Source organism: Xenopus tropicalis, chromosome 2 (genome assembly GCF_000004195.4).
Source record: "Xenopus tropicalis strain Nigerian chromosome 2, UCB_Xtro_10.0, whole genome shotgun sequence".
Lineage (NCBI taxonomy): Eukaryota > Metazoa > Chordata > Amphibia > Anura > Pipidae > Xenopus > Xenopus tropicalis.
Genome location: NC_030678.2, coordinates 113,438,160 through 113,464,952, shown reverse-complemented (window position 1 = coordinate 113,464,952; position 26,793 = coordinate 113,438,160). Strand labels below are relative to the sequence as shown.

Genomic DNA, 26,793 nt, shown 5'->3' with positions numbered 1-26,793 from the left:
ATGGCTTACTGCACTTAGGAAAACAATGAGTATTTTAATAAATAGTCTAAAGTTTGCTATTTGTCTAGTAACCCACAGCATCCTATCCACAGCTAGCACAGTCATCTATTTAAAACATGCTTATAATTGGTTGCTGTGGGTTACTAGTTGTGGGCAAAATTTAGACTTTTTATTACATTACCTTATTAGTGTCTTTTTTTACGTAACTCCATAAATCTAATGGACACTTACAGACCAGGCAGTTTCCTGGCTGAGAACAAGTTCCCGTTTTGAACGTTGCCAGGATATTAAGCATATGACTCTTGGCATACTGCCAGATATCAAGGAGCCACTGGGTTTTTTCCTTTAATGATGAATGGATTGAATGGAAGGAATAGATCTCTCTAATTGTATAGATTCACAACAAGCATTCCACCATTTTGAATAAGGAGTATAAATCCCATTTTTGGAGAATGTATTTTCCTTTAAAATTAAATGTTTAATTTTAAAACTGCAGATTAAAGAGCTGGAAATTTATGTGCAAGGAAATCACCTTTTTACAGACCACAGTTTAATGAAATGATATGGGACTCATTTTCATAACTGTTTAAATTCTGGAAAAAATATATCTTCATTATCCATTATTTAAAAAAAAAAAAAGGAATTGCAAATAATAAGTTCTGTCTGTGGGGGTAGAAGTTTAATATAAATCTGTCTGTGCAAGAGGAATTATCTATGGATTTCATTTCCTTCATTAAACTACAGTATAACTTCACCCCTCATCTATATCGTACTGCATTATAATCTAATGCTATGTATGGAAAATACACACTCTTGAATAAATGATCTGCAGTATATGCTTTGCAATTTCCACTTCAGCAGTTTTAACATAGATTCAATAAGAAAATTCAGTTTTATTGAACACAACTGCATACTTAAATTGACTACTTTACAAAACTTCAATATGTAGGCATTTTGTACAGTGAATTCCCCAAGCTATGCGGGAAATAAAAGTTTTAAATGCCTCAATGTTCTCATTTAAACACGTAATTAATATTTTCATCTGCAATTTTTACTCTCTGTTTCTTATCCTTGTTCGTGTCCTGAATAATAACCTGAAGTATACATTTTTTTATTTTTTTTTAACTGACGAGGTGTATAAAAATCCTTAAATCTTCTCCCCCAGAAAAGGATTGATTTTACTAGTGCAATGAATGGTAGAATCACCAGGTGTGCCAAGCCCCCCCCCCCCTCAGTGATTCAAGTTGCTTACTTTCAACCCCACCACTTTTCTTCTTCACAACAAGCTGCAGTCTCTTAGATAAAAGGGCTCATGTACCTCTGAAAGTGCAGTTGCGCAATTTCCCACCAGTCACTTCAGTTTAAAGGTGCTTGCGTCAAATCCGCTCCTTATTCTTGCAACTGAGTGCTGCTACGCCTTTGACGTTGGGAAACCTTAGAACTTCCGTCACCTCCTAAACAGGTGGTACCTCCAGGGTTCCCTTCATGCCCAGTGTCAATAGGCGCAGTACACTTGTGCCTAAAGAAGGGCACAGACGTCACTTGCACATAAAATACCTGAAATGACACCAGCCGAACTTCAGTGCAATTGTGTCCAATTTGCAACACATTTTGGTGAACTGCACTGTGCAGTTGCTCCAAGCACATTTCCCCCCTCGTACTAAAATGCTTAATTGTGGGGGAAAACATGCCAATTGCCCTTGAAACTGCACTTTGCTCACTGCACTTGCCTAAAAATATGCACCCAGTAGCACAGCCCACTATATATCTGAGTGGACTTGTAATTTGCTTGGTTATGCTCATGTAAAAATATGACGTAAATTTCAATTTTGCCCAGTTTAGTGCAAGAAAAAACAAAAACCATACATATTTCATAATTAAAACTATAGGCAGAAAATATGGTTATCACAAGTGCTATCCATTGAATTAATGTTAAAAAAGATGGCTGATTGCCCCTTTAAGATAGGGATGCCGTACAAGTCCAGTAGACTTGCATACAAACAGGAATAGTTGGTAAAGTTGCATTTCTCGCACAATTTATTAGCTATGCTACTCCATTTTTCTCTTTTTTTTTTTTTTTATTTCTTCCATTTCAAACCATATTAAATTGACCTGCTTTTACACAGTGATGGGAAGTATAAAAATGGTGCAGAAATAGTATGCATATATGTATAGGTGTTAATTCTTATTGTACTTATATTACAGGGAATCTGATTTTTGCAGGTTTTTTTCCAATATTATTTGCAAAAAAAATGTTTTCTTTCTGCTTTTTAGATGTTTGTGGCTCTTCTTTTCTGGTACCAGTTCTATTGTGGATTTTCTGGCTCAGCAATGATTGATCAATGGTATTTGATCTTCTTTAATTTATTATTTTCATCCATTCCACAACTTATCACTGGAATTTTGGACAAAGACTTGCCAGCTGAATTACTGACTGCAAATCCCGAGCTCTATAAAAGTGGACCCAACATGGAGGTGATATGATAAGATATTAGCCACATAAACACAGAGCAGATAAAGTTTCACTAATATAAATATGTTACGTCAGTTTATGTAGTAATATTTTAGTTTTGTTTTTAGAATTACATTTTTAGGATTTTCTAATTTAGTAAGTGTAAGTAAGTAAGTAGTAAGTGAGTATGAGAAATATCTGGTGGTTAATTTTGATAAGCTGCTAGAAAGATGAACTGAATGTGGCTTACTTTGCATGATTGTCTGTCTAGCAGAGCTACTGATCTCTATATGTTTATCATTTAAAAAAAAACTTATTTGTATTAACTGGAAGCAGGCATTTGCTTTGGGTTCCTTGTCTGGACCCTGTTTGCCTTCAAACAGGTACTCTGATACTCTTGTCACACCATCAAGTGTTTATAGAAATACCTTTTGGTATACTGCTTGATTGCAGCTATATACCAACAAAGCAGATATTTAAAAGTCTTTTTGAGTACTACACGCTTAGGGACTTGGTGCAAAAGAAAAAAAAAGTATATATTCTGATTAGGGATGTACCAAATACACTATTTTGGGATCTGCCAAACCCAAATGCTTTGTGAAAGATTTGGCCAAATACCGAACTGAATCTGCAAAATAGGCGCTGAGGGGGCATGTGAAGCGCACGGGGAAAAATATTACATTTTTGTGTTTATGTGACAAAAAGTCACATGTTTTTAAAAAATCCGAATTTAGTTGCTTAAAAAAGCAAAATCTTGCCCAAATCCTGAAGTGAATCATGAATTCGGTGCATTCTGATACAAAAGATACACTAGATTTAATCAAAGGCAGGGCCTATGTAGAAGGGTGTTTTGTTTTTTTCTGATTTCTTTTTTTAATAATAATTTTGCACTTTCTAGGAATACAAGCCACATATGTTTTGGCTTAATATGATTGACGCTTTCTACCAAAGCCTTGTATGTTTTTTCATCCCATATTTTGTAAGTAGCTTCAATTTTATTTTTAATGCAGCGGTTCTTTTTTTCTGCTTCTCGGTGGCAAAACTGTCTGCCTACTGCATCTGCATCTATATTGTTTAATCATATCAAATCTGTCCCAGTATTTATAAAGTATCTACCTCTTCTCTGTACTTTATTTAAAAAATGATGTTCTTTGGCATCTTCTCTTTCTGTATATCTCTTGCTTTGGCAATTAAATTACACCGTGTGCACGTGAACTCTCTTTTCCCTCCCCTCTTCCATGTGAGATATTAGCTCTCCTACTTACTGTATATATTCTCTTAATTTCTGTAGTCTGCTTTGTTCTCAAGGTTTAACCCCATCCATTTAGTTTCTGTCATGTACAGTTGTCTTTGGTGGTTTTGTGAGGAATTATCTCTTCACCCTTTTGTATACATCACTCTCTCCAGAATGTGATCTTGCCTTGCCCTCATGGTATTTTCATTCTGTGCATTAACATCATTGTAATTACTGTTCATCTTTAACAGTGGAAACTGACCTTCATTTCCATCTATTGCTTCCTTTCATAATTATACTGAATTGTCTTTTAAAGCAACCTCTTAACTGTCCTTCTCTGACTATTCCTTCACTTGTTCATCATATGTTAATCTTGATAGCTTGCATTTCTTGTTGTATATTAGCCAACAATGATATATTGTTTTTTCATTTTCTGAACTATGGCCAACACATTATAATTCTCTACTCCTCATATATTCTGTATATACACTTCTGTCTAATCCTCATAAGTTGTCTGCACTATACATGCACACTATAATTATTCTTTCTATTCTTAGAATCTCATCTTATACCACCAAAAAAGCCTGACCTTGCATAACAAGATATTGCTCCATAAGCCATTTATATAGTGTTCATGATTTTAAAACTACCTTAGAGATCTTTGGTTGAAGTATTTTCTGATGCTTTTCTGATGTTACCTCACATGTTCTGCTATGCATCCTCATCAACCCATTTACTTGCAACCTCTCTTATGCATGTTTTTTTCACACAGTGCCCTCTGCCTGTTTACTGAATTCTTGTATTTGTTTGATACCATGCAAAAAGCTATGTCAATCAAAATAATGATGTGTTTTATTCTCCAGAGTTTCTTCGATTCTGACATTGATTTATTTACCTGGGGAACACCAATTGTCACTTGTGCACTTTTGACAATTATGATGCACTTGGGAATGGAAACAAAAACATGGGTGAGGGAAAATACCATTTCAACTTTGTCAGTTAACCTTATTGCTCTAATTGGTAAAACGTTACCAAAAGGTTGTATTAAAAAATGAGTAAAGTCAGGGCTGAAAAATATTACCAGGTATAGCGGTATATTAAGTAATTTAAGACAAAGTATTGCAGGCCCTACAATAAAAATATAAACAAATTCCTGTTAACCTTGGTCCTCCTTAGGTTTCTCTAAATAACTTTTTATTCTTGCTTTGTTTTCAGACATGGATCAATGTATCTTCAATTGTGTTCAGCATCCTTTTGTTTTTTACTGTGGCTCTTGTTTACAATTCATCTTGTCCAACATGCAACCCTCCTTCCAATCCCTATTGGACTATGCAGAAATTAATGGCCAACCCTTTATTTTATCTTATTTGCATTTTGTCACCTGTTACTGCATTGTTGCCAAGGTATTTGTATTTTCTTTTTATTTAGTATTATTCAGTGTCATTTGTTTTTGTTAATTGCAAAGGGAAAGTTTTATTTGCACCTAAACATTTCTGTTGATCATCTCTAGTATACACCATACTCTACTCCAGATTTTGATTTGGCTTTTCAAGCCCTGTGGTGGTAGACACAGAGGCAGAATAAAGTGTACTTTAAATGTGGGGAAGTGGATACAACCACAAAAGATCTAATCTTTTGTGGAAAGGCCTGGGAATGGCAGTATTTTTATAAAGTTCAGTATCTGTAGGAACACTTACAATCCGCACTTTCCAAACCAAGCCACAATTGGCTTTTCCTACTGGATCCATATCCTAAATTATGGCTGCATTTTATCCATTATAGACTTGAGTAATTTTATGTAATAAAATGTATGTTTTATTACGTCTTAGCCAGCTTATTATTATAACATTTTTTTTACATTTAATTTGATCAAAAACATTAATGTGGAAAAAATATCTACGCTCCATTAACACAGTAGATCTTCCTGTACCTTACAGTGGTGGATTTTCAGTTCTTTAGACTTTAGTTTGCTCATATCTGAAGGTTCATGAATAATACTGATTGTGCATAGACCTCACAGATGGAGTGCTGGTTCTGTGAGATATGACCAGCTCAGCCATCTATCATATGGGACCAGCTTTAGTAAGATATAGACCAGAGTCCATCAACTTCAACCCTTCCAAGTAAACCCAGCACACACCAACCTATACTATCCTATGTACACACTCACAAAACCATATAAACTAACATCAATACTAACTGTATTTTAGTATCACAATAGCCTTGGATATTATGCTTGTTCAAGAACTCATCTAGGCCCCTCTTATAGGCATTAACAGAATCTGCCATTACAACATCACTAGGAAGGGCATTTCCCAACCTCAAATGAAGGGGTGGCCTCTGGTGCGCTGATCCTTTTTATGGGAAAAAAGAACATCAACTATCTGGCTATCATCCCCTCTAATGTACTTGTACAGAGTAATCATGTCCCCTCGCAAGCGCTTTTTTTCCAGAGGAAACAACCCCAACCTTGACAGTATAACCTCATAACTTAAATCTTCCATCCCCTTTACCAGTTTAGTCTCTGCACTCTCTCCAGCTCATTAATATCCTCCTTAAGGACTGGAGCCCAAAACTGCACTGCATACTCAAGGTGAGGCCTTACCAGGGACCTATAAAGAGGCAAAATTATGTTTTCATCCCTTTAGTCATTGCCCTTTTTTATACAAGACAGCACTTTATTTGCTTTAGTAGCCAAAGAATAACACTGCCTGGAATTATAAAAATTGTTATGTACAAAACCCCCAGATCCTTATCAATTAAGGATCCCCCCAAAGCCTTACCATTTAGTTTATAACTTACATTTATAGTATTTCTACCAAAGTGCATAACTTTGCACTTTTTTAACATTGAACCTCATTTTCCATTTTGCTGCTAGTTTTCCAAATAATTCCAGTTTTACATATATTGTATTTTAGAGAAGGCATCGGGCATAATATTTTTAACAATAAAGATGTAAAATAAGACTATCAGTTAAGCAGAGTTATAGTAGCAGGTTTATAATACAGTCCTTTGTAAAAATTATTTGCAAAATGCATTAGTTAATATGCAGTATAATTCCAAAGCCTTAAAATGTGAATGCAGCATTACAGTACGACAAATATAGTCTAAAGTAAAAAAAATAAAATATAAAATGTTTTTCTAGATTATCTTTCAGTCAGTAAAACTTTCTGCACAAATGTAATTTTGGTTATTAATGTCCCTGGGTTATGCAAATTGATATCTTACAACATTTTAGCCGCAGTAAGGCAAAATGAAGCCATTAGCTCAAACATTGCATAAGCAAAATCTTGTGCCGGCCGCTGCTGATGACAGTATTCCATATCAACTGGTCATGCACAATTAGAATTATAAAAAGTCTGGTTTCTTTGGGTGACTAGACCAGGTGAAATGATGCCCATGTTAATACATCAGCCCTGCAGGATTTTTTGTCTCTCACCTACTGCCACATTGTGTAATGACCAAGCAGCATACATTTGCTAAGCAAGGCAAGCTTCTCTGTTATATGTAGATATATATTTTAAACCATTTTTCCATTTTTATGTTTGTAGGTTTTTATACAAATCTGTCCAGGGAACTCTGTTTCCAACACAAATTCAACTTGGCCGCAAACTGCTGAGAGCCCATCCAGAGTGCCTTACTGGTAACTTTAGTATATTGAAATCCAGCACTGCATCTGAAATGCGAAGTAAGACAACAGAACCAAATAACACCAGCATTGCTTTAAACACAAACCAAAGACAAAATAATATGGATCCTGAGCAAAATGTCAAGTTTTATTCCTCTCCCAAAGAAGAAAGGAATGAGTCAGTCGATCAGAGCTATTGTTCCTGTGAGGATACTTCCATTTGTGTGAAAGATGAAGCAAAAAATACTTCTTTTTACCATGACTCTTCTGTACTACTTGACACATTACCCTTGGATGAAACGTTCCAGTGGAACTCAAAGTTAGACCAGTCGGATATCAGTTTAATAAACTGGATGACATCAACTCCCTTGTTTAAAAAGTATAGCCAACATTTAAACAGTATTCAGGACAGTCTGAAAGATACTGCCGTTTCACTAGCTGGCTCTTATTGCCCTAAAGACCAGGATAGTATTGCCATAGGCAATACACGTTTATGTGAAGATACAGTAATTAGGACTAGTGGCAATGGGGAAATCCAGGAAACAACTTTTTTATGAAGAAAAAACCCCCCAAAAAATATTTTGTTTTCTGTTTTGCACCGTAACTTGCTTGTTATTTTATTTTAATCTAGAGGGAAAAAAAAGAGGTACAAATATTTTTTATGTTATACAGATTTATATGTGTGTTTATATCTGTGCGTGTGTTGTTGGGGTCTAGTGAGAGGTTTATTTCTGTAGTTTAAGGTTTGCCTACGGACTTAATAAATCCTTAGTATTGAGTCACTTCATGTACAAGTTGTCAAGGTCTGGGTGCCTCAGCAAAACAAAAGCTTTCAGAATGACGAGATTCATAGGACTAGGTGCAGTTCTAATGTTTTGCTCACAAACTGCCTCCTTCAGGAAATGAACGATGTCATGATATGTGATGAACCGTCTTACATAAGTCTTGCAAGAGCCATCATTCTGTAAAGCTTCATTGTGATGTATATTCTATGTATTCTCTACATGCAACGGGCTGTCTGCAAGAAGAACACTGCACATTAATATTATATATGTAGTTTATAGCACACGCAAGAACAGTATAATTAATATATATGAGTAAGTCCAAAGAGTAGGGCAAGTGTAATTTTTATATAAAAGTGTGTATTAGTGTGACATATTAAGATCGACTAAATTGATTGCACTTACAGGTCTTAAGGGGAAGATATGCCTTCAAACCCAAAACATCGGCATTGAGGTGCTTGTGGGAGCTGGTACAAGTAATAGCCTTGTGCATTGGCAGTACTTATGTACGGGTCAACAAAAATTCAACCCTGCGCCGACCTGGCCTGCTGCTCTGCTGTGGCTATTTATATACCTATGCCCGACCCGCCCATCTCTGTCATGGAGGGGGTGGGAAGTGGGGAGCAGTTAGGTTGCGGGCAGGAAGGTTGGCATGAAGAACTTGGCCCAAACCTGCCTGCAACACAAGGAATTTATGTACGTGTTGGCCCAAACCTGCGGGCGTCGGCCTGGCCCGCACATCACTAACATGCAGGAATCACAGATTCACATGAGAACACTATAACCACCCCCCCATCTCCATTCTCTCACACAAAAACACACACAGAGTATATATTGAGTGTACATATATAGTCAGAGATTAATAAATATTGAATGTTTTTCATCTCTTTTCAAGTGCTAGGTAGCTGGTTATACCAAATTTTAAAAAGTATATATTTGTATTCTTTAACAAAGTTCTATATAGTATGCAAGCTATTGTGCCATTAAGTTGACAATTTATAGATTCTAGAGGAAGTTTCAGTCAATGACACTGATTGAATGTAAGAACATTCTTAGCTATACTGAAATGTACAGCATTTCACACATTTTTTAATGTTATTTATAGGTGATAAATATATACATTTATTGGCAACACTAAAGTGAAGCTCCAGTAAAATAAATGTATCCTTTGTTTATATTTTTTGTTTGTGTGAATCTAGACGTGTTTGGTCTGAATACTCACATTTTTTTAAGTAAACAACAATCTGGATATTATGGCCTACAAAACTTGAAGATAGCACTTGAAGATGCAGCAGGTTACACATCAATAAAGTACGAGGGTTGCCTCAAAATTCAGCATTGATATTGCTTACATAAGAAAACTGATTATTGATTAGTTGCTAGTATCTGCCCAAGTGCAAATTTACCCAGTGCTAAAAAATGAACCTTTATAAGTGACAAAATGCTATAAATTATCTTGAGGGTTACGTAATGTTTATTGAAATCTTTTCCAAAACAAAATTAGGATTTGTGCTAAACATACCCTTTTTATTTTTAACTTTAAAAAAATCGATGGTTTAATTTCAAGTATGGAATTTGAAGCTCATCCATGTTTGGTCCTTGCGACATAGATAATAAGATTACCAGTGCAAGGACCAAACATAGAATAACAATACATTTTCTGAATATGTTAATGAACATTTACAGAAAATATCTTTAGCTGAAATTGAATTTAGTTTATTTGCATTCATTTTCTCATTTAAAAATAACCCCTAAATACAAACATTATTAATATGTAAACAGGATATATATATATATATATTTATATTTATATATAGGTCTTCATCTCTCTGCTGGATAAACACTGTGCCTTTCCCTGATGAAGAATATATCATTCTTATCAAAAAGAGTTAGAAAGTATTGTATAGAAAAGGTTAATGTTGTACTTTCAATGAAAGCACAAAGAAGTTGACAAGTTTTATATAAATATATCATTTTAATGGCATTTCCACGTACCTAATTAAAAAAAATGTTGTCAAGCCAGTGTCTGTTTAACTGTACTAATGTGGTAGAATATTAAAGAAAAAAATAAAATGCAGTTTTTATTTTTTAAGTGGTTTCTTAATTCAACATTTTAAATGTTTAGTTCTCACACAAAACTGTCAGGATTTTTTTTTTAACTACTGATTCGTTGTCATTGACCTGGGGTCATACCATGCATTGTGTATTTCCTGTATGGAATTATAAATATTAGAAATTAGAATTCTAAATGTTGTGGTGTAAGGAATCACACTGGTATGGAGATCCAGTAAGGGGTATGTGTAACCCAGTCTCCAAGTCCGAATATAAACCATCTACCATTTGTAAGGCATTTTGAGATGCAATTTGAGTGTATTGTGCCCTAAGCTGAGAACTTGCCTTGTTCAAAGCTGCACAGTTAAGGTGGCCATACACACACTGCTGCTGATATAGCCCCCTGTGTATGGGACCCCTGGGACACCCTGTCCAACAAATATCTGGCCAGATATGTATCGCGTGGGTTAGAAAATCCCATTGGAAAATGGTTGCATTGGTTTGTTGAAGTGGTCCTCTCCCATGGATCTGCATGGCCCACATTACTTTTTGATTATTAAGAAAACACAAAAAGGGGGGGGGATTGTGGGAGCATTTCCAAGCAAAGTAAAATGTACAATGGACATGCAACTGATCTGGCTCGATTAGCTACAAGAATACAAAAAATAGATTGACCATTGGTCTCCTGTCTCCCTTTGGGTCTATGCTTTTGGGTGCAAGACCCCCTTAACAAACATCTCTGCAAGAGGGAAATGAAAGGCCTGTTCTTTACACAGCAGATCTCAGCTGAATAAGATCGGCAGCCTATACCTCTCTGGCCTAGCCAGCTCCTCTACTGCATTGTAATATGTTTCCCAATCTGCAACCAGGCAGCATTTATCTACAAATGGGCATGCGGGCACAGATATTCTTTGTTCTTAATCCATTTGGTCAAGTGCAATGAACTGTGTTGCCCCTAATTTATTGAGTGTATGGCTTGTCTGAATATCATAAAATATAGAGGGGAGTTTAGAAAAAGTCATTAATCTGGTGCATCATATTGAGGTGAACTATAACTGTGTATACTATTCTTTGAAGGTCATTGCAGGCCAATTACATTGCTTGCACTTCTACATAGTTGCACTAAGTTCCATTGCTTCCATCCTGCCTCTAATGAAGAGCTGTTTGCAAGTGTGAGCCCTGGAGCTATTGCCACCCTGGATGCGGCAGTAATTCCAGGGTTCTCAAAGCTAGTTGCATCAACAGTACAGTGTTGTGTCCTGCAAATGGGACACTGATGCCAGTTTTGATCCTCATGCTGCACATGGCACAATCAGCTTTTTGCAAATTCTAGAAAAACAGAAAGAATAACAAACTTGAATATGTACAAGTACAGGCATGAGATTAGTTATCTTGAAACCTTGTACTTGATCCCAGCTAAGATATAATTAATCTTTATTGGATGCTAAACAATCCTATTGGGTTTAATAAATGTTTAAATAATTTTTTAGTAGATTAAAGGTACAGAGATCCAAATACAGAAAGACCCCTTATCTGGAAAATCCCAGTCCCCAAGTGTTCTGAATAACAGGTCCCATACCTGTACTACCATATAGCTGCATCTCAGTTAATATATTCCATAAGTTGAAAATCATGATGCGTGTCATATGAAGCTATAAATCATAAGGTTTTTCTTTGTATCAAAAGTTGCCCATGTGTAGTGTTTTGGCAGCCATAACATCTCTTCTAAAGGATGTTTCCTATCAAGTCAAAAGATGGTCATCCAGCTGCTGTAAAAGATCCATTTATATCTTTTCAATTAAAAAAATGTAAAAATAAAAGTACCGTGGTATTCCTTAAAGGGGTTTCATTAACAAGGGCATATTTATATAGCTCTATTGTTAGTTATCTGACCCCAGTAATCTCGGCGTTTTAAACAAAAAAGGGCAATGGCACAGTGGGCAACTTTGGCTGGTTTGGCAAGTACAGTGCACATGCAGTCACCTCATTTGCCATTGCCCCAAGACAATTTTAATGGTAGCTGCTGAAGTGCTTTATTTTTGTCATGGCTATCCAGGGCCACAGCAATAAAACTGCAGAGCTATAATCTATTTTGGGTTCTTTGAATGCCACGCCATGCAATATATGAAGAGTGCTTCAGCATGGTATAAAAACCTTGTTTTTTTTTCACAATTATAGAACAATAATGAGATTTTCTTGATGGCATTGTCCCTGAATGCTGTATAGAACATTTTTTAAATCAGTCGAAATTGAATATATTTTAATAGATTTAACACGTGAAGACATAAACACTATAGGAAAATATGTTACATAGTTTTTCAAACTGTCATTGTGTCAGTAGCTATACCAGGTTCAAATTGGTGTTGGGCTGTGGGTTAGCACGTTATACACTGTGAACACATTCCTTACGTGACTTGAAGTATGCCTGCCCAAAGCATATGCTGTTTATATTCCAGTAAATATGTTTGTTTCACACATTCCTTTACTTTAGTAGGAAATTTAAATCATTTTTTTCCCTTTTAAAAACCTGAAATATTGGTGGCTTATACTGTACATTGAGTGCAACCATTTCTAACTTTGTATGCTCAATATTTGTATTACTTAAAGTTCATTAGTGGCCTCTCATGCAACATTACCTGAATGAAGTGACTGTGCACCGTCCAACCCTGAATGACAACCCCCACCCCCCTACCAGTGAATAAGGTTACCAAGTGATGCTTGAAAGACAAACCACATGAGCCATAAAGACAGGTTGTACCACCTGGGCAGATGCTCAGAATCATACAAAGAAATGCCACCCAACCCCTTCCCCCAATAGTTACCTTCGTAGGCGTCGGGGAGGGAGGATTAGTGGGCTGGGGAAGTGCAGCGGAGATCTGGTCTGGATTGGCGGGGCCCAACGGGATTTGGGTTTGGCAGTGTCCTTCTGATAGGAGGGGGGGGGTGTATCCCGGTGAGTACTCACATGGAGTTTGTCTACAGAAGATAACAGTAAAGATACACAGACCACCAATATCTGTCGCTTAAACTGATTCGCCAGCTCATCGCCCTGTGTATGGGCATTAACAACAGGCCTGCCCAAATGACATCTGGTCTGAAATCGTCCAGATCTTGATCGGGCAGGTTTGAAATGTAGTCAGATGGGGGAGCTCATCAGGCCCCAGGGCCAAACAACAGAATTAGCCCGATATCCCCCACCCGTATGTGGGGATATCAGGAGAAGATCTGTTCGCTTGGTGACCTTGCCATGTGCACGGATCTTAGCGTGTATGACCAACTTAAGTATAATACACTCCTCCCCTTTCTTTCATTGCACTACATATGTGCTTATATTTTAGATATGGGAGTGTATTTTTTTTAATTCGGTTTGATTTTATTGTACAGGTATGGGATCCCTTATCCGGATACCCGTTATCCAGAAAGCTCCGAATTACGGAATGCCCGTCTCCCATAGACTCCATTTTAATCAATTCAGAATTTTAAAACTGATTTTCTTTTTCTCTGTAGTAATAAAACAGTACCTTGTAATTGATCCCAACTAAGATATAAATAATCCTTATTGGATGCAAATCAATCCCATAGGGTTTAATTGTTTTATTGATTCTTTAGTAGACTTAAGGTATGGAGATCCAGAATACCCTTGGTCCCGAGCATTCTGGATAACAGTTCCCTATACCTGTACAATCAACATAAAGTGCAAGTCTGATTACTGTCACTACCATCACATTATGTATTTATCTCTCTTAATGCTTTAATGGGTTCTGGAAAGGTCATTTAGCAGTCAGTGGATATACATATACATAAAAGCTTTATACATGCGTGTCTAGGTAAAATGCCACATTCTGTTTAAGAAAGTTAAATAGTGAACCAACCGCTGCTGTAATCTTAGGAGGCTTTCGGTACTTTTCTTCAAGTATCATTTTTGGACTGGACACAGGGAGCGGGATTTGCCTGAGGTTACAAGTAGATGAAATGAAAAACAAACCAGCCATAATCCTGCATCGTAGCCAGCTGACTTATTTTCTTATTTATGGTTGTAATTATTGAAGTGTAATAGTAATAATGATAGTACATGTTGGCACTGACAAAGCAATTAAATATTCAATTTTGTTTTGCCTGTCTCCTGTTAATGTGTAACTCGATACTGAATACTCAAGCCTTGCACATCATAGATCTCTCATAGGCATTTTCTCATAAATTAAAGAGAGAGTAAGGATTTTTTTTTTCAGTGCTTTCAAATATAAATAAAAACGTTTGACGAAAAAGCCTATTCAGCACAATGTCCGCACGGCTGCTGGCACAGGAAAAGCAGCACCTTAACTGGAAAAAGCAGTTTTCTTGCTGCTTCCTTTAAAGGAACAGTTACACCAAAAAATAAGAGTATAAAAGTAATTGATATACCAGTGCAGGGCAATCGCACATAATATAAGGTCTGTGTCTGTTTCAGAAACCCTACTATAGTTTGTATAAACAAAGCTGCTGTGTAGCCATGGGGGCAGCCATTCAAGCTGGAAAAAGAGGAGAAAAAGCACAGGTTACATAGCAGATAAGCTGAGTTGATTCCCATTGTATTCTACAGAACGTTTATGTTATCTGCTGTGTAATTTATGCCTTTTCTGCTTTTGAATGGCTGCCCCCATGGCCACACTGCAGCTTATTTATATAAACTATAATTGTCTTTCTAAAGCAAAAACACACAACTTTTACCCGTTTGCAGGGCAACAATTTATGAAATCAAAGGAGCAGGGTGATGATGCAAGGGGCAGAGCTATGAAGTCAAGACAACTCCAGAAGGATTGGGGAAGAGAAAAGTGAAGACAAAGGGTACGTTTCTGCTAAATTCTTGGCAGATCAGGGGCCTAAGGGGACAGGCCAGCTACTACATTTCCAGTAAATTTGTAATACTGGATATGGCAGGTCTTTCACCTCAGAGACAGAATTGTGATTAGCTTTTCTCTCTTCCAAGTCCAGAACATTGGGTTTATTCTTCTCATCAAGTATATACAGGGCATGTACTCAGATTGTAAGCTCTACGGGGCAGGGACCTCCTTCCTACTGTGTCTCATACCACATGGCACTTATATACAATGATATTGCCTTATTGGTCACTCGGGTTCCCAGGTGCTGAGCAACAATGTGTAGTGTTTCTTGGATAACAAATGACCTGTGTCTCTTCTTCTTTTTTTTTCCACTTCAACTCTTTATCTAGTTTTGGCCTGATCAAATTGTCCATCTATAAATATCTGGGTGGGGGTGGTTGGTCTAAAATTAGGAAGAGTTGGGTTGATATCTTGGAATCCCAGAGTGCATTGCTAATTAGTTCTAAAGACAAGATGATACAATTTAGATACCTTTACATACCCTAGAAAAATTTCTTTTTATTAGCTATCTTACCCACATTGGTTGACATAGCAATGGCAATGTGTTAAAGGTACTTCAGTTGTCTCGTAAACTATGTAACCTTAATGCTCTACCTTGTTTAGTTGAACCCAAGTTTGGTTACTATCTATGCCAACTACATTACATGAGGTTTTGTCCTTTACACTTTTTTTTGTTTTTGGTTGGGGAAAAGTTAAATTCCATAAAAAATCATAATAAGGTGTTACATTGCACTTGCACATAGCAAACAATCAGACATTTGCTTTAATTTTCTAATTGGTAATAAACTTAATGCTGATTGGTTACTATGAACATTTGCACTTATGCTATTTATGACCTGTTTTTGTTAATGAGCCCTAATGTGTTCATTAAAGTAACTAAAAGGTGCCTTAACAACACACAGAAGGGAGGAACATTGCAGGCGAAGCAACATAGTCATCCCATATGTTGCTGGAACATCAGAAAAACTAATTGGTGCACCCTAAAAACCCTACACCAAAGCACATGAAACATAATGTGGTCTATGCTGTACAGTGTAGTGAAGAGTGCTCTGACTTGTACATCGGGGAGACAAGCCTATGATTAAGTGCATGAACGCATGAAACGCGTCAGGCATTTTTGTTTTTAAAATGAAGAAATAAAGACCGTGTTTTTAGCAGACTCTCTCAGTCCGGTGTGCTAGATGTTCCATTTTGATATTGGGGAGACAAACCAACCTCTCTGTAAGAGAATGGCCCAACATAGGAGGGCTAACTCGTCAGGACAAGACTCCGCAGTCTATCTACACCTCAAGCAAAAGGGACACTCTTCTGAGGACAGTAAAATGCTTATTTTGGACCGAGAGGACAGATGGTGTGAAAGAGGCCATTTATGCCAGCCTGGAAAAACCATCTTGTCATCAACATACAAACACTTGTCATCAACATACAACGCCGCTTTGACATCCTTACCCCGGTGGTTTCACAATAATTCACACTCCCAGTCATGAAAGATTAACATCTGCATCACTGAGAATCATGGTACCATTGTGACTGGATCATACCTTCTTACACCTGTCAGTTTCAGCCAACACCTAACTGTATAAATTCAATGGAACCATTGTGATTGTCTCATAAACTATGTAACCTTAATGCCCTATCTTGTTTAGTTGAACCCAAGTTTGGTTACCCAAGTTTGTCTGTGACTGTACTACCCTCAAGGGTTTAAATGCCAAGGAATTCCCTACCAGTCATTTGAACTGAAGAAGCCACTCGGATGAGTGGGGAAACTCAAAAAAATCTAGTTGCTTCATACTTTTACTAGATGCTTTTTAAGAGATGTGCAGGTGTCCGTCAGCCCTTTTCTACTGTGCCACATAGAGCATAAAACAGTCACAAACTGGTGATGTACAGAAGCGCTGACAATTTTAACAGAGAAATGCTCTTATCTCGGAGTATGACAGACATTGGGGCTTTTGGAAAACTACTGGAAATGGAGACCGTGGCATAAGACAGCTAAGCTAAGAAATGTTTTTGGAAAACTGTATAATTGAAGACCAATCTAAAATATTATCCTGAAAATTTAATTTCGGGTAGCAAAGGCCATTTAATTTTGTGACCTAGAGTCCTGCATCAGGTCAGGTACCCACAGGTCACCCACAGAAAAGTGGTTATTAGGCAGGATGCAGGTACCACTTGATGCAGGTTTTAGTGTGTCTATGGTTGTAGGTGTCAATTTAAGCAAATTTTACTCTTTTTACTCATTTTTTCTGTATTTTTATGACTCCCCTTCTTATGAGGATGCTTTCGGTTTGCAGTTATCTCACTTTTAGTTTCATGGTGGCCAGCAGGTAGTAGGTCAGCTTGTGGGTTTGGGTCTGTGTCTGGGTTTCAGAAACTGGGCCCATGCAATTCTCTAATGTGACCTGCAAAGTGTGCAGTTTTAGCAAAGTATGCATGTTGTTCATTTGGTATATATAACTTTTACATTGTGGTTCCAACTCTTCCACTTAAATTAAACATATAAGACCTCCTGTCCTGGCTTTTGTAGAACTAAGCTGCACAGAGCTCCAGCAACACATGGAGTACAGTCGACCTCTCTCACATCCAGGGAAGCACCATGTTTCTTCTTCTCACACACAAACAAGGACCCATTGCCAAACACAGTCTTCTCTTTCACACACAGCGTCTCACACATATGATTTGCAGGTTGAACTCTTTAAAGGGCAGCAGCCCTGTACATACCTGCCATTTATTATCTTTACCACCCTATTCTCCCACAACAGAAAGAAAAACAGATAACTTATATGTAAGAAAATAAAAGTAATGTATATGAAACAGAAAGAAAAACAGATAGCTTATATGCAAGAAAATAAAAGTAATGTATATGAAACAGAAAGAAAAACAGATAGCTTATATGTAAGAAAATAAAAGTAATGTATATGAAACAGAAAGAAAAACAGATAGCTTATATGTAAGAAAATAAAAGTAATGTATATGAGACAGAAAGAAAAACAGATAGCTTATATGTAAGAAAATAAAAGTAATGTATATGAGACAGAAAGAAAAACAGATAGCTTATATGCAAGAAAATAAAAGTAATGTATATGAAACAGAAAGAAAAACAGATAGCTTATATGCAAGAAAATAAAAGTAATGTATATGAAACAGAAAGAAAAACAGATAGCTTATATGTAAGAAAATAAAAGTAATGTATATGAAACAGAAAGAAAAACAGATAGCTTATATGTAAGAAAATAAAAGTAATGTATATGAGACAGAAAGAAAAACAGATAGCTTATATGTAAGAAAATAAAAGTAATGTATATGAGACAGAAAGAAAAACAGATAGCTTATATGCAAGAAAATAAAAGTAATGTATATGAAACAGAAAGAAAAACAGATAGCTTATATGCAAGAAAATAAAAGTAATGTATATGAAACAGAAAGAAAAACAGATAGCTTATATGCAAGAAAATAAAAGTAATGTATATGAAACAGAAAGAAAAAAGGGGGCATAATATGACAGCAATGACTGACGTTAGTCTTTTTGTGTGTGTTATTTTTTATGAACAAGTGGTTCTATTTACTGAGCCAGAAGTACATCTATGTGTGATTATGGAAAGGTTTATTCACCATTCTAAAAATAAAGCAGAACAAAATATCACTTCAGGCTGCTGGACTTGTTAAACCACAGTTTTCCTTGTTCTGGCATTAAAACTACTAAGTCACTTCAGTTTTCCCTGGACACATGCAAACTAGCAATCCAAAACCTACAGCAGGAATAATGTTCAGGCTACTTTGTGTGCCCCAGGCAAATCCAAAGATCCACACCAACATAGAGTGCCAACATATTCACAGGGATTACAGAGATTATACACCATTCACATCAGCCCCTGCCCAGAGAAACCTAAGCCACACACTATGGTCATTTTCTATAAGAAGCCAATTAACCTGCTAGTTTTGAAGAAAAGCAGGAGGAATGTATGTTTTTTTGACTGGTATGAAATTACAGGATGAAATGAAGAACTATTTCTTTTCATAATAAAAGAGAATTTAATTATAAGCATATTTTCTATGTATGGTAATGAAACATTAGCAATGATTTTAACATTTTTTGTAAACTTAATTACAACTGAGAGCAATATCAGCCTTACAATTCCCTCCTGCCTTTCCCTCCTCCTTATTCAGACTATTCATAACACTGCAACATTGCATTAGTAGCCGGCTCTCCTCCAGCCAAGATTCCAAAAAAAATGTGTCTTTTTTTTTCTTTTCTGCTTATTCAATTAGAACTAGAGATAGGCAGAAGAGGCACCTGCCCTATTTCCGTGCCCTTTACCCCCACTGCACAACCCCCACTGCACAACCCCCTCCAGCGCCTGCTGCAGCCCCCCCACCTGTGTGCATGCATAAATACGCTCGCTTGCGCATGTGCATGCACCCACGGGAGGGGGCGGGGCAAGCCTACTTGGCCCAGCTCTGTTGATTGCACACACTGAAAAGAAGCCAGGTAACCCATAGGAGCCAATTCCCAACCTTCTCTTCGGCTCCCAGTGTAATGCAACCCCATTCACCTTGTTCAGTTGAGAATTGATGGATTCTTGGATTTTCCTTTATGGAAAGCAGAGTGACTTTAAGTCCCAGAATCGATTACTTTACAAAGGAAAAAAGTGATGGAGGGGTTAGATCACTCGGGTAAGTCTGCGCTAAAAATAAATTTATATCTATTCCTGGAAGTTTCTACATAAGGGCAAGTGAATGAGCTCATTTTAAAAAGAAGGGTTATATTTTGCTTTTCACCCAGAACCTATGTGTTGGAATACATTTCAGACCAGTAATCCAGGGGTTAAGGCCTTGGATTGACTGGGATTGGTTCAGATAATTATAGCACCTATGCTGAGCTGATTTATTCAGGCTGTTGTATAGCTGAGGGCTCTCTCTCCTCTGAGAGATAAGGAAATTGTCCTGTGATCTTCAAAGAATCTGGTCTGGAAATGTTCTCTCTTACTGTATTTTATTTTTCTCACTTAACTTGTTGTTGTAACATATGTCACAGGACATTTATATAAATACATTGCCTTTGCAGAGCCATTTTGTGTGCTCAATAATTGGCAGTGCATGTGTTAACTGATGTCAAAGGGGAACAAAGATGAATACGGAACATTTTGCTCAGTGCAGCAAGATCAGCTTTGATCTTAGTTCTTATGGGTACAGACCTACTAGGAAATGTGAGATCACATAACCCAATCACTGACATGTTACAAAGGTATAGGACCACAGAACAAATACTCTTTGTTTCACAAATATAAAATGGACCTAACCATGTGTGTACAACCTAACACAAGTCCTAAGCCTGAAAAACTGGGAACAACCAATGCTTCCTACTTGCTTTATTGAAACATTTAGAAATAACTATGGTTGGACTTTATGCCGTGAGTGCCGTTTCTGAAGGTGTGTGTGTATATATATATATATATATATATATGTATATATACACACACACAGATATATATACAGTACATACACAATAACTGCAGTCAACAAATCATCAACGCTAGGCAAAGTTCCCAGTGATTCCATTCTCCAGGAATATCCTATCCCTAAGCCCAACCACTTGGGTTCCTGAGTTGAGTTTACATTCAGCACTAGGAATAACTAAAATGGCAGCACGGTGCTCTGGAGGGAGGGGGTGCGCCAGTGAATCTGGTTTTCCATGTCCTTTAAAAAAGCTGCAAATGTAAATCTAAAATTTATTCCCATGCTTAGGAATACATGAGGTTTCAAGTGAGTTAATAAGTGACTGAGGGGGTTATTTATGACCTGGCTGCATCACTTAACACACACTCACCTTTAACCCAACTGCAAAGCATGACCAAAATCACATTCTTTTGTGTCCTACAGTTTCAGCACCAATACTGACAGTACAAAGCCAAATACCAACATCTTCTCTCCATGCTGGGGTGTTGGGGGCCAGAGAGTAAAGAGTGCCCCATTATATTATTTGGTGGTGGGGTTTGATGGTGGTGTATATGCTTTATTTAGCTTACTTTGAATTAGACAGGAGAGTCTAGGCAGCACCAAATACATAAAACCATGTTACAGTTGCTTAATATAATGCTTATTCATTCATTTGGACTCCGCATGAATGCGTCACAACACAATTCATTAGAGACTCCTTTGGAGCTCAAAGTGCTGTTAAATAATTTCTTTCTTTCTTTTTTTAGGGACTTGTATGAGAGGAGGAATAGTGACAGCTCCAGTTTCTTTTCTCCTTTTTAATTATAAAGAAACCATTGTAGAGCCCCGTGCTTTAGACAAGGTGAGTTATGTACTTATTAAATTTACCAACCCTTCACAGCACACGGCATGCATTCCCAAGCACGCATTCTTACATTTCTGTTAGGGGCCCTCTTTGTTTTTGCTTTAAATGTTTCATGTGAAATGAAGTCAAACGGAATATTAATCAAGGTTATGAATTGTTCAAAGGCTGCGGCTGTCTCTTTATTGGAAGGAAGGTTCCCGGGGAGTTATAAAAACTAAGAGAAGCCTGGCTGTTAATTAGGAGAATATAAATGATCAAAAACTGTAAATCCCATTACTTCCAGAACTGGAACATAAACCATAAAACATGTTGCCATTTAGAAATGCCTTGTCTGTTTTCTCTTATTTAAATAAAGATGAAAATCGTGTGTGCTCAGTCTGAGTTTAACCATCCTGTAAATTACAAATAAAACAAAGAAAGAAATAGAAGGTATGGGATCAGTTATATGGAAACCCGTTATTCAGAAAGATCAAAATTACAGAAAGCCCATCTCCCATAGACTCCTTTATAAGCAAATTATTATGATTTTTAAAAATGATTACCTTGTACTTGATCCAAACTAAGATATTGTTAATCCTTGTTGTAGGCAAAACAATCCTACTGGGTTTAATGTTTAAATTATTTTTTGTAGACTTAAGGTATCTAGATCCAAATTAAGTAAAGATGCCTTATCCCAAAGACCCCTGGTCCCGAGCATTCTGGATAACAGGTCCCATACCTGTATGTACCTCTCAAACCTTCTAAATTGAGAGACCTCCCAACACAATTCCCTGTAGTGTAAAACTTGCATCATTAGCAGCCTGTTGCTCATTCCTCCAAAATCTGCAGAACTGAAAATCCTGCATGGAACCTACTGATTTGCACCCTTTAGTAATATCAGCATCGACGCAGGGGCATTACTACAATGCCAACCTTAAGGGTGTTTAGAAATAAACTAAAAAAAAGCAATGGTCCATGGACAGCCCTCTAAGTTACTGCTGTAACAACAATGACCCAACTAGGAAATGTTCTATTTATCACCATTATTTGTAATCTATCTTCCAGCCTAAATCCAGATGCATTTTGGATGAGTTATAGAAAGTGACAGCAATAGGGACAATAAGGCGGGGGTTGCAGTAGTTCAGATGACAGCTGATTAATTAGTATAGTAATATTTTAAGTTTAAGACTAAAGGCCTATTCTTCCAATATTTTGAAGATGAGGTTGACAAGATTTTGCAAGGTATTGGATGTTAGGAATGAAGGAAAGTGTTGTTTCAAATGTGACCCCAAGGTATAAAAACTGTGTGATGGAATGATGGAATCAGCTGAGTTCAGTTTAAGTTGAGCTTTAAATAGCAAGAGAACATCCAAAAGCGTATAACAGAGAGACAGTTGGATACTTGATGTACAGTATGAGGAGGAGGAAAGATCAGGACAAGAGAAATAGATTTGAGAGTAAATGGAATACAGATGGCAATGGAAACCAAAAAAAGCTTATGATTTTACCAAGAGATGTAGTACAGAGTGAGAAAAGTAGCCTAATAACAGAGCCTTTAGGGACCCCAACAGAGGGTTCAAGTTGTAAAAAATTACGTCTAGGAAAGAAACAGAGAAAAGGGACAGGTGAATGGATCCAGGAGAGTGCTGTGAGGGTAGGATGTCATGTAGAGGCTATGGCTTTTTCGATAGATAGAGATAACGATAATTTCTTCCTAAGGAAGATCACATTGTTGGGATGGAAACATTGGAACTTTTTTTGTATTTTTTCCCTATTAAAATAAATTTGTGTTAATTAAGCTAGATTCGTGTGGTGCTTTTTGCTTAATACATTTAACATTCAGCCTTGCTTATTCTATAGTTGAAAGGGCACATTTGGGTGCATGAAACATGACTAAAATATATACAGTTAAACAATCTCTCAGCACTCCATGAGTATAAATTGATATAAATGCATTTAAGGAAAATAGTGAATTACCAGCAAGGGGAAATACCTTCATTCAATTGAAAACAAGACATATGGTCACACTGTTTGTACAAACATGCATAAGCTGAAGTGCCCCATCAAGGCAGCTTATATATTTGGCCCTATTGGGCAGATTCAATTCAGAAAGAAGAGCTTATGGTATAGCTCATGAAAACACAATAAAAGATTAAGGGTCGGATTCAATTAGATAATTTCATGGTTCATCACATAAAAACTTATTGACGACATTCAATTTGAGGAGAGAAAACTTTTCTCCTAAGCCAGTTCCAGTTTTTTTTCCCATAGACTTCAATAGAGTTTTCATGTGATAAACAGAGTTACATTTTTCTCACTGAATTGCATCTGTCTCTGTGGGCCAGATTCCATTTGATGACAAATTTCAGATTTTCCTACAGAGCCAGATGCAATTTATTAAGAAAAAACTTCTCACATTTACAGTTTTACTATAATCTGCACCCAAATTCTTTCCTGCTTAACTAAAATGCATTGAAACATTATCCAAGATTGTCAGAAGGTGAAGAGAAGGGAGCATTATCAGGACAGGAGTGAGGCCATGACAGAACAGGGACAGTGTAAGCACAGTCACAATAAAGCCAGAACTTAGGATGTAGGTTGTAGGTCGGCCTCTCTGCTCTAAGGTAGCCCCATAACTGCCAAATAGATAAAGGTGTATATTTCATATCTTTCAGTCTCACACCACACTTATCCAGTTACACATTTACATAGCAATCTGTAATTAACGGGTGAAAACCATCAGTGCTGACTGGCTGCCATAAATCAGAATCACCTTCCCTAAAGCAAAAGCTTTGGTCAGTCATGGATTCAGTTACAGAGTCTCAAAAGACACCATGGTAAGAGGGAGGAGAGTGGTGAATAAGAATAACTTCTTTTGCTCAAAAGGCATCACTGGGTAGTTCTCAGGGCAAGCAGCAATAAACTGGAAAGCTCAAAGCAGGTGGTGTGGGTCTGTGTGCAAAGACACAACTTCCATTTTCATTTGTGGACCACAACATGGTAGAGGTCTGTGCAGGAAGATTTTGATGTTATACTTTGAATGTAATATTCAGTAGCTTCAAATACTCCATCGTAAGCAGATATCGTACCTGAGAATAGTCAAACGGCAGGAGCCTTTGAAATCGCCAACATTGCTTGATGCATTAAAACATGAGACATGGGGCACATTGATCCAAGGGTCGGGTTCAGATAAAATGATGTAAAAAAGAAAGAGTGAGTCCTGTATCTCACTGGCGTTGTTAACATCACAAAAAAAAGGTGGATAAAAAACAACTGATTTTAACACAATGCATGTAATATATAGAACTCACATGTTTTCCCCAAACCATCCTTGTTTCATGATAAATCTGCCCCCAAACCATCCTTGTTTCATAATAAATCTGCCCCCAAACCATCCTTGTTTCATAATAAATCTGCCCCCAAACCATCCTTGTTTCATAATAAATCTGCCCCAAAACATCCTTGTTTCATAATAAATCTGCCCCCAAACCATCCTTGTTTCATAATAAATCTGCCCCCAAACCATCCTTGTTTCATAATAAATCTGCCCACCCTCAAAATGCCCAATCCTTGTTTCATAATAAATCTGCCCCCAAACCATCCTTGTTTCATAATAAATCTGCCCCAAACCATCCTTGTTTTCATAATAAATCTGCCCCCAAACCATCCTTGTTTCATAATAAATCTGCCCCCAAACCATCCTTGTTTCATAATAAATCTGCCCCCAAACCATCCTTGTTTCATAATAAATCTGCCCCCAAACCATCCTTGTTCATAATAAATCTGCCCCCAAACCATCCTTGTTTCATAATAAATCTGCCCCAAACCATCCTTGTTTCATAATAAATCTGCCCCAAACCATCCTTGTTTCATAATAAATCTGCCCCAAACCATCCTTGTTTCATAATAAATCTGCCCCCAAACCATCCTTGTTTCATAATAAATCTGCCCCCAAACCATCCTTGTTTCATAATAAATCTGCCCCAAACCATCCTTGTTTCATGATAAATCTGCCCCAAACCATCCTTGTTTCATAATAAATCTGCCCCCAAACCATCCTTGTTTCATAATAAATCTGCCCCCAAACCATCCTTGTTTCATAATAAATCTGCCCCCAAACCATCCTTGTTTCATGATAAATCTGCCCCAAACCATCCTTGTTTCATAATAAATCTGCCCCCAAACCATCCTTGTTTCATAATAAATCTGCCCCAAACCATCCTTGTTTCATAATAAATCTGCCCCCAAACCATCCTTGTTTCATAATAAATCTGCCCCCAAACCATCCTTGTTTCATAAAAAAATCTCCCCTAAACCAATCCTCCAGTGGTAATAGATCTGCCCCCACAGTTTCTTGTCTTCCAAAATAATAATTTATTTATTTTAATATAATTTTCTATATGAACATTAGATTTATGTTCCTTCAGTTTTGATATGTACCAGACAGGTATTAGTAGGCCAGGGTGTTGGGGCATTGTTCTTGGCTGGACCAGTTATCCTTCCATCTTGTGTAGGTATGTACAGATGGCATGTAGGTGGATGAAAAATGGAATTTCATTCCATTTGCTTTATCTGGGAAAAAGGCCAACATGTTCTTTAAAACAAGCAGTATCTGCAAAGTACTAGGAGAAATGTGCAACACAACCTTTTACAGACTTTTACACACATGTAAAATAAGATCATAACAAAATGTAAAGTGGCAGCCTAACTCCCTGAAGAGGAGTCTATCTGAAGCATTTTCTTTTTTTCTTGCCAGCAGCAGACGTAAGCAACTCTTCTAAATAAATAAGTAATTCATTGGAATTAAGACAACGGATTCCCTTATTTCTCTGGTTCAGTGATGCCATCGATATTATCAGCATGAATAAACAGATGCCTTGGATTTGTTTTGTCTCCTGGTGTTTTTGCCTAGAGTGCAGAGTACATGTGAAATGGGAGTAACTGTCACATTAACAACATCAGTGATACCATTATGTCCCCATCATTGCTCAGTGGTAAACTATACAAAATGCACTAAGAAAAGCCTGACAGGCTGAATCCTCAGCTGTCTATAGCAGGATACTCTTTCTTCAAAACAATTTGTGACTGGTGCCCGTTTGCACTAGTGTAGTAACCCATGGAAACCAATCATATTTTTATTTGCAGTATTTTTCCTGCAGCTAGAACTGCTAATACTTTATAAATCCTTGTCAGTTAAGTACCTTAACACATTACCGTTGTGAAGTGTATAGCTCGCATTTATGTTACTTCTACCAAAGTGCATTACCTTGAATTTATCAGCATTCAACCTCGTATGCCAGTTTGCTGCCCAGATCTACAATTTGGTCTCTCTTCTTATTTCTCTGCAAAGCAGCAACATCCTGCATGGAAATTAGAAAGGGGTCATTTAATACGCAAATGCAGTGCAGTTTTGACCACCACTCCCCTGCTTTTTTTGTTGTTCTTATTACCCCAGGTAATCTCATCTCATCTGATGCATGCAGCC

The 26,793-nt window shown here is 37.1% G+C and overlaps 1 protein-coding gene and 1 long non-coding RNA gene across 2 annotated transcripts in view; both read left to right on the top strand.

Annotated features, from left to right (window-relative positions):
* atp10a (ATPase, class V, type 10A) overlaps nucleotides 1-10,188 on the top strand; it is an 88,339-nt gene extending 78,151 nt beyond the window's left edge. Inside the window, exons 17-21 of the mRNA XM_002931642.5 lie at nucleotides 2,275-2,475; nucleotides 3,351-3,431; nucleotides 4,550-4,654; nucleotides 4,902-5,089; nucleotides 7,238-10,188. Coding sequence (XP_002931688.2) covers nucleotides 2,275-2,475; nucleotides 3,351-3,431; nucleotides 4,550-4,654; nucleotides 4,902-5,089; nucleotides 7,238-7,871 — 1,209 coding nt within the window. The 3' untranslated portion in view covers nucleotides 7,872-10,188. The remainder of the gene's footprint in view (nucleotides 1-2,274; nucleotides 2,476-3,350; nucleotides 3,432-4,549; nucleotides 4,655-4,901; nucleotides 5,090-7,237) is intronic.
* Nucleotides 10,189-19,468: 9,280 nt separating this feature from the next.
* Nucleotides 19,469-26,190, top strand: LOC105946538. The gene is made up of 3 exons (XR_001169974.3): nucleotides 19,469-19,702; nucleotides 21,232-21,326; nucleotides 26,068-26,190. It is a non-coding gene; the product is annotated as an uncharacterized LOC105946538 (long non-coding RNA).
* The last annotated feature ends 603 nt before the right edge of the window (nucleotides 26,191-26,793 follow it).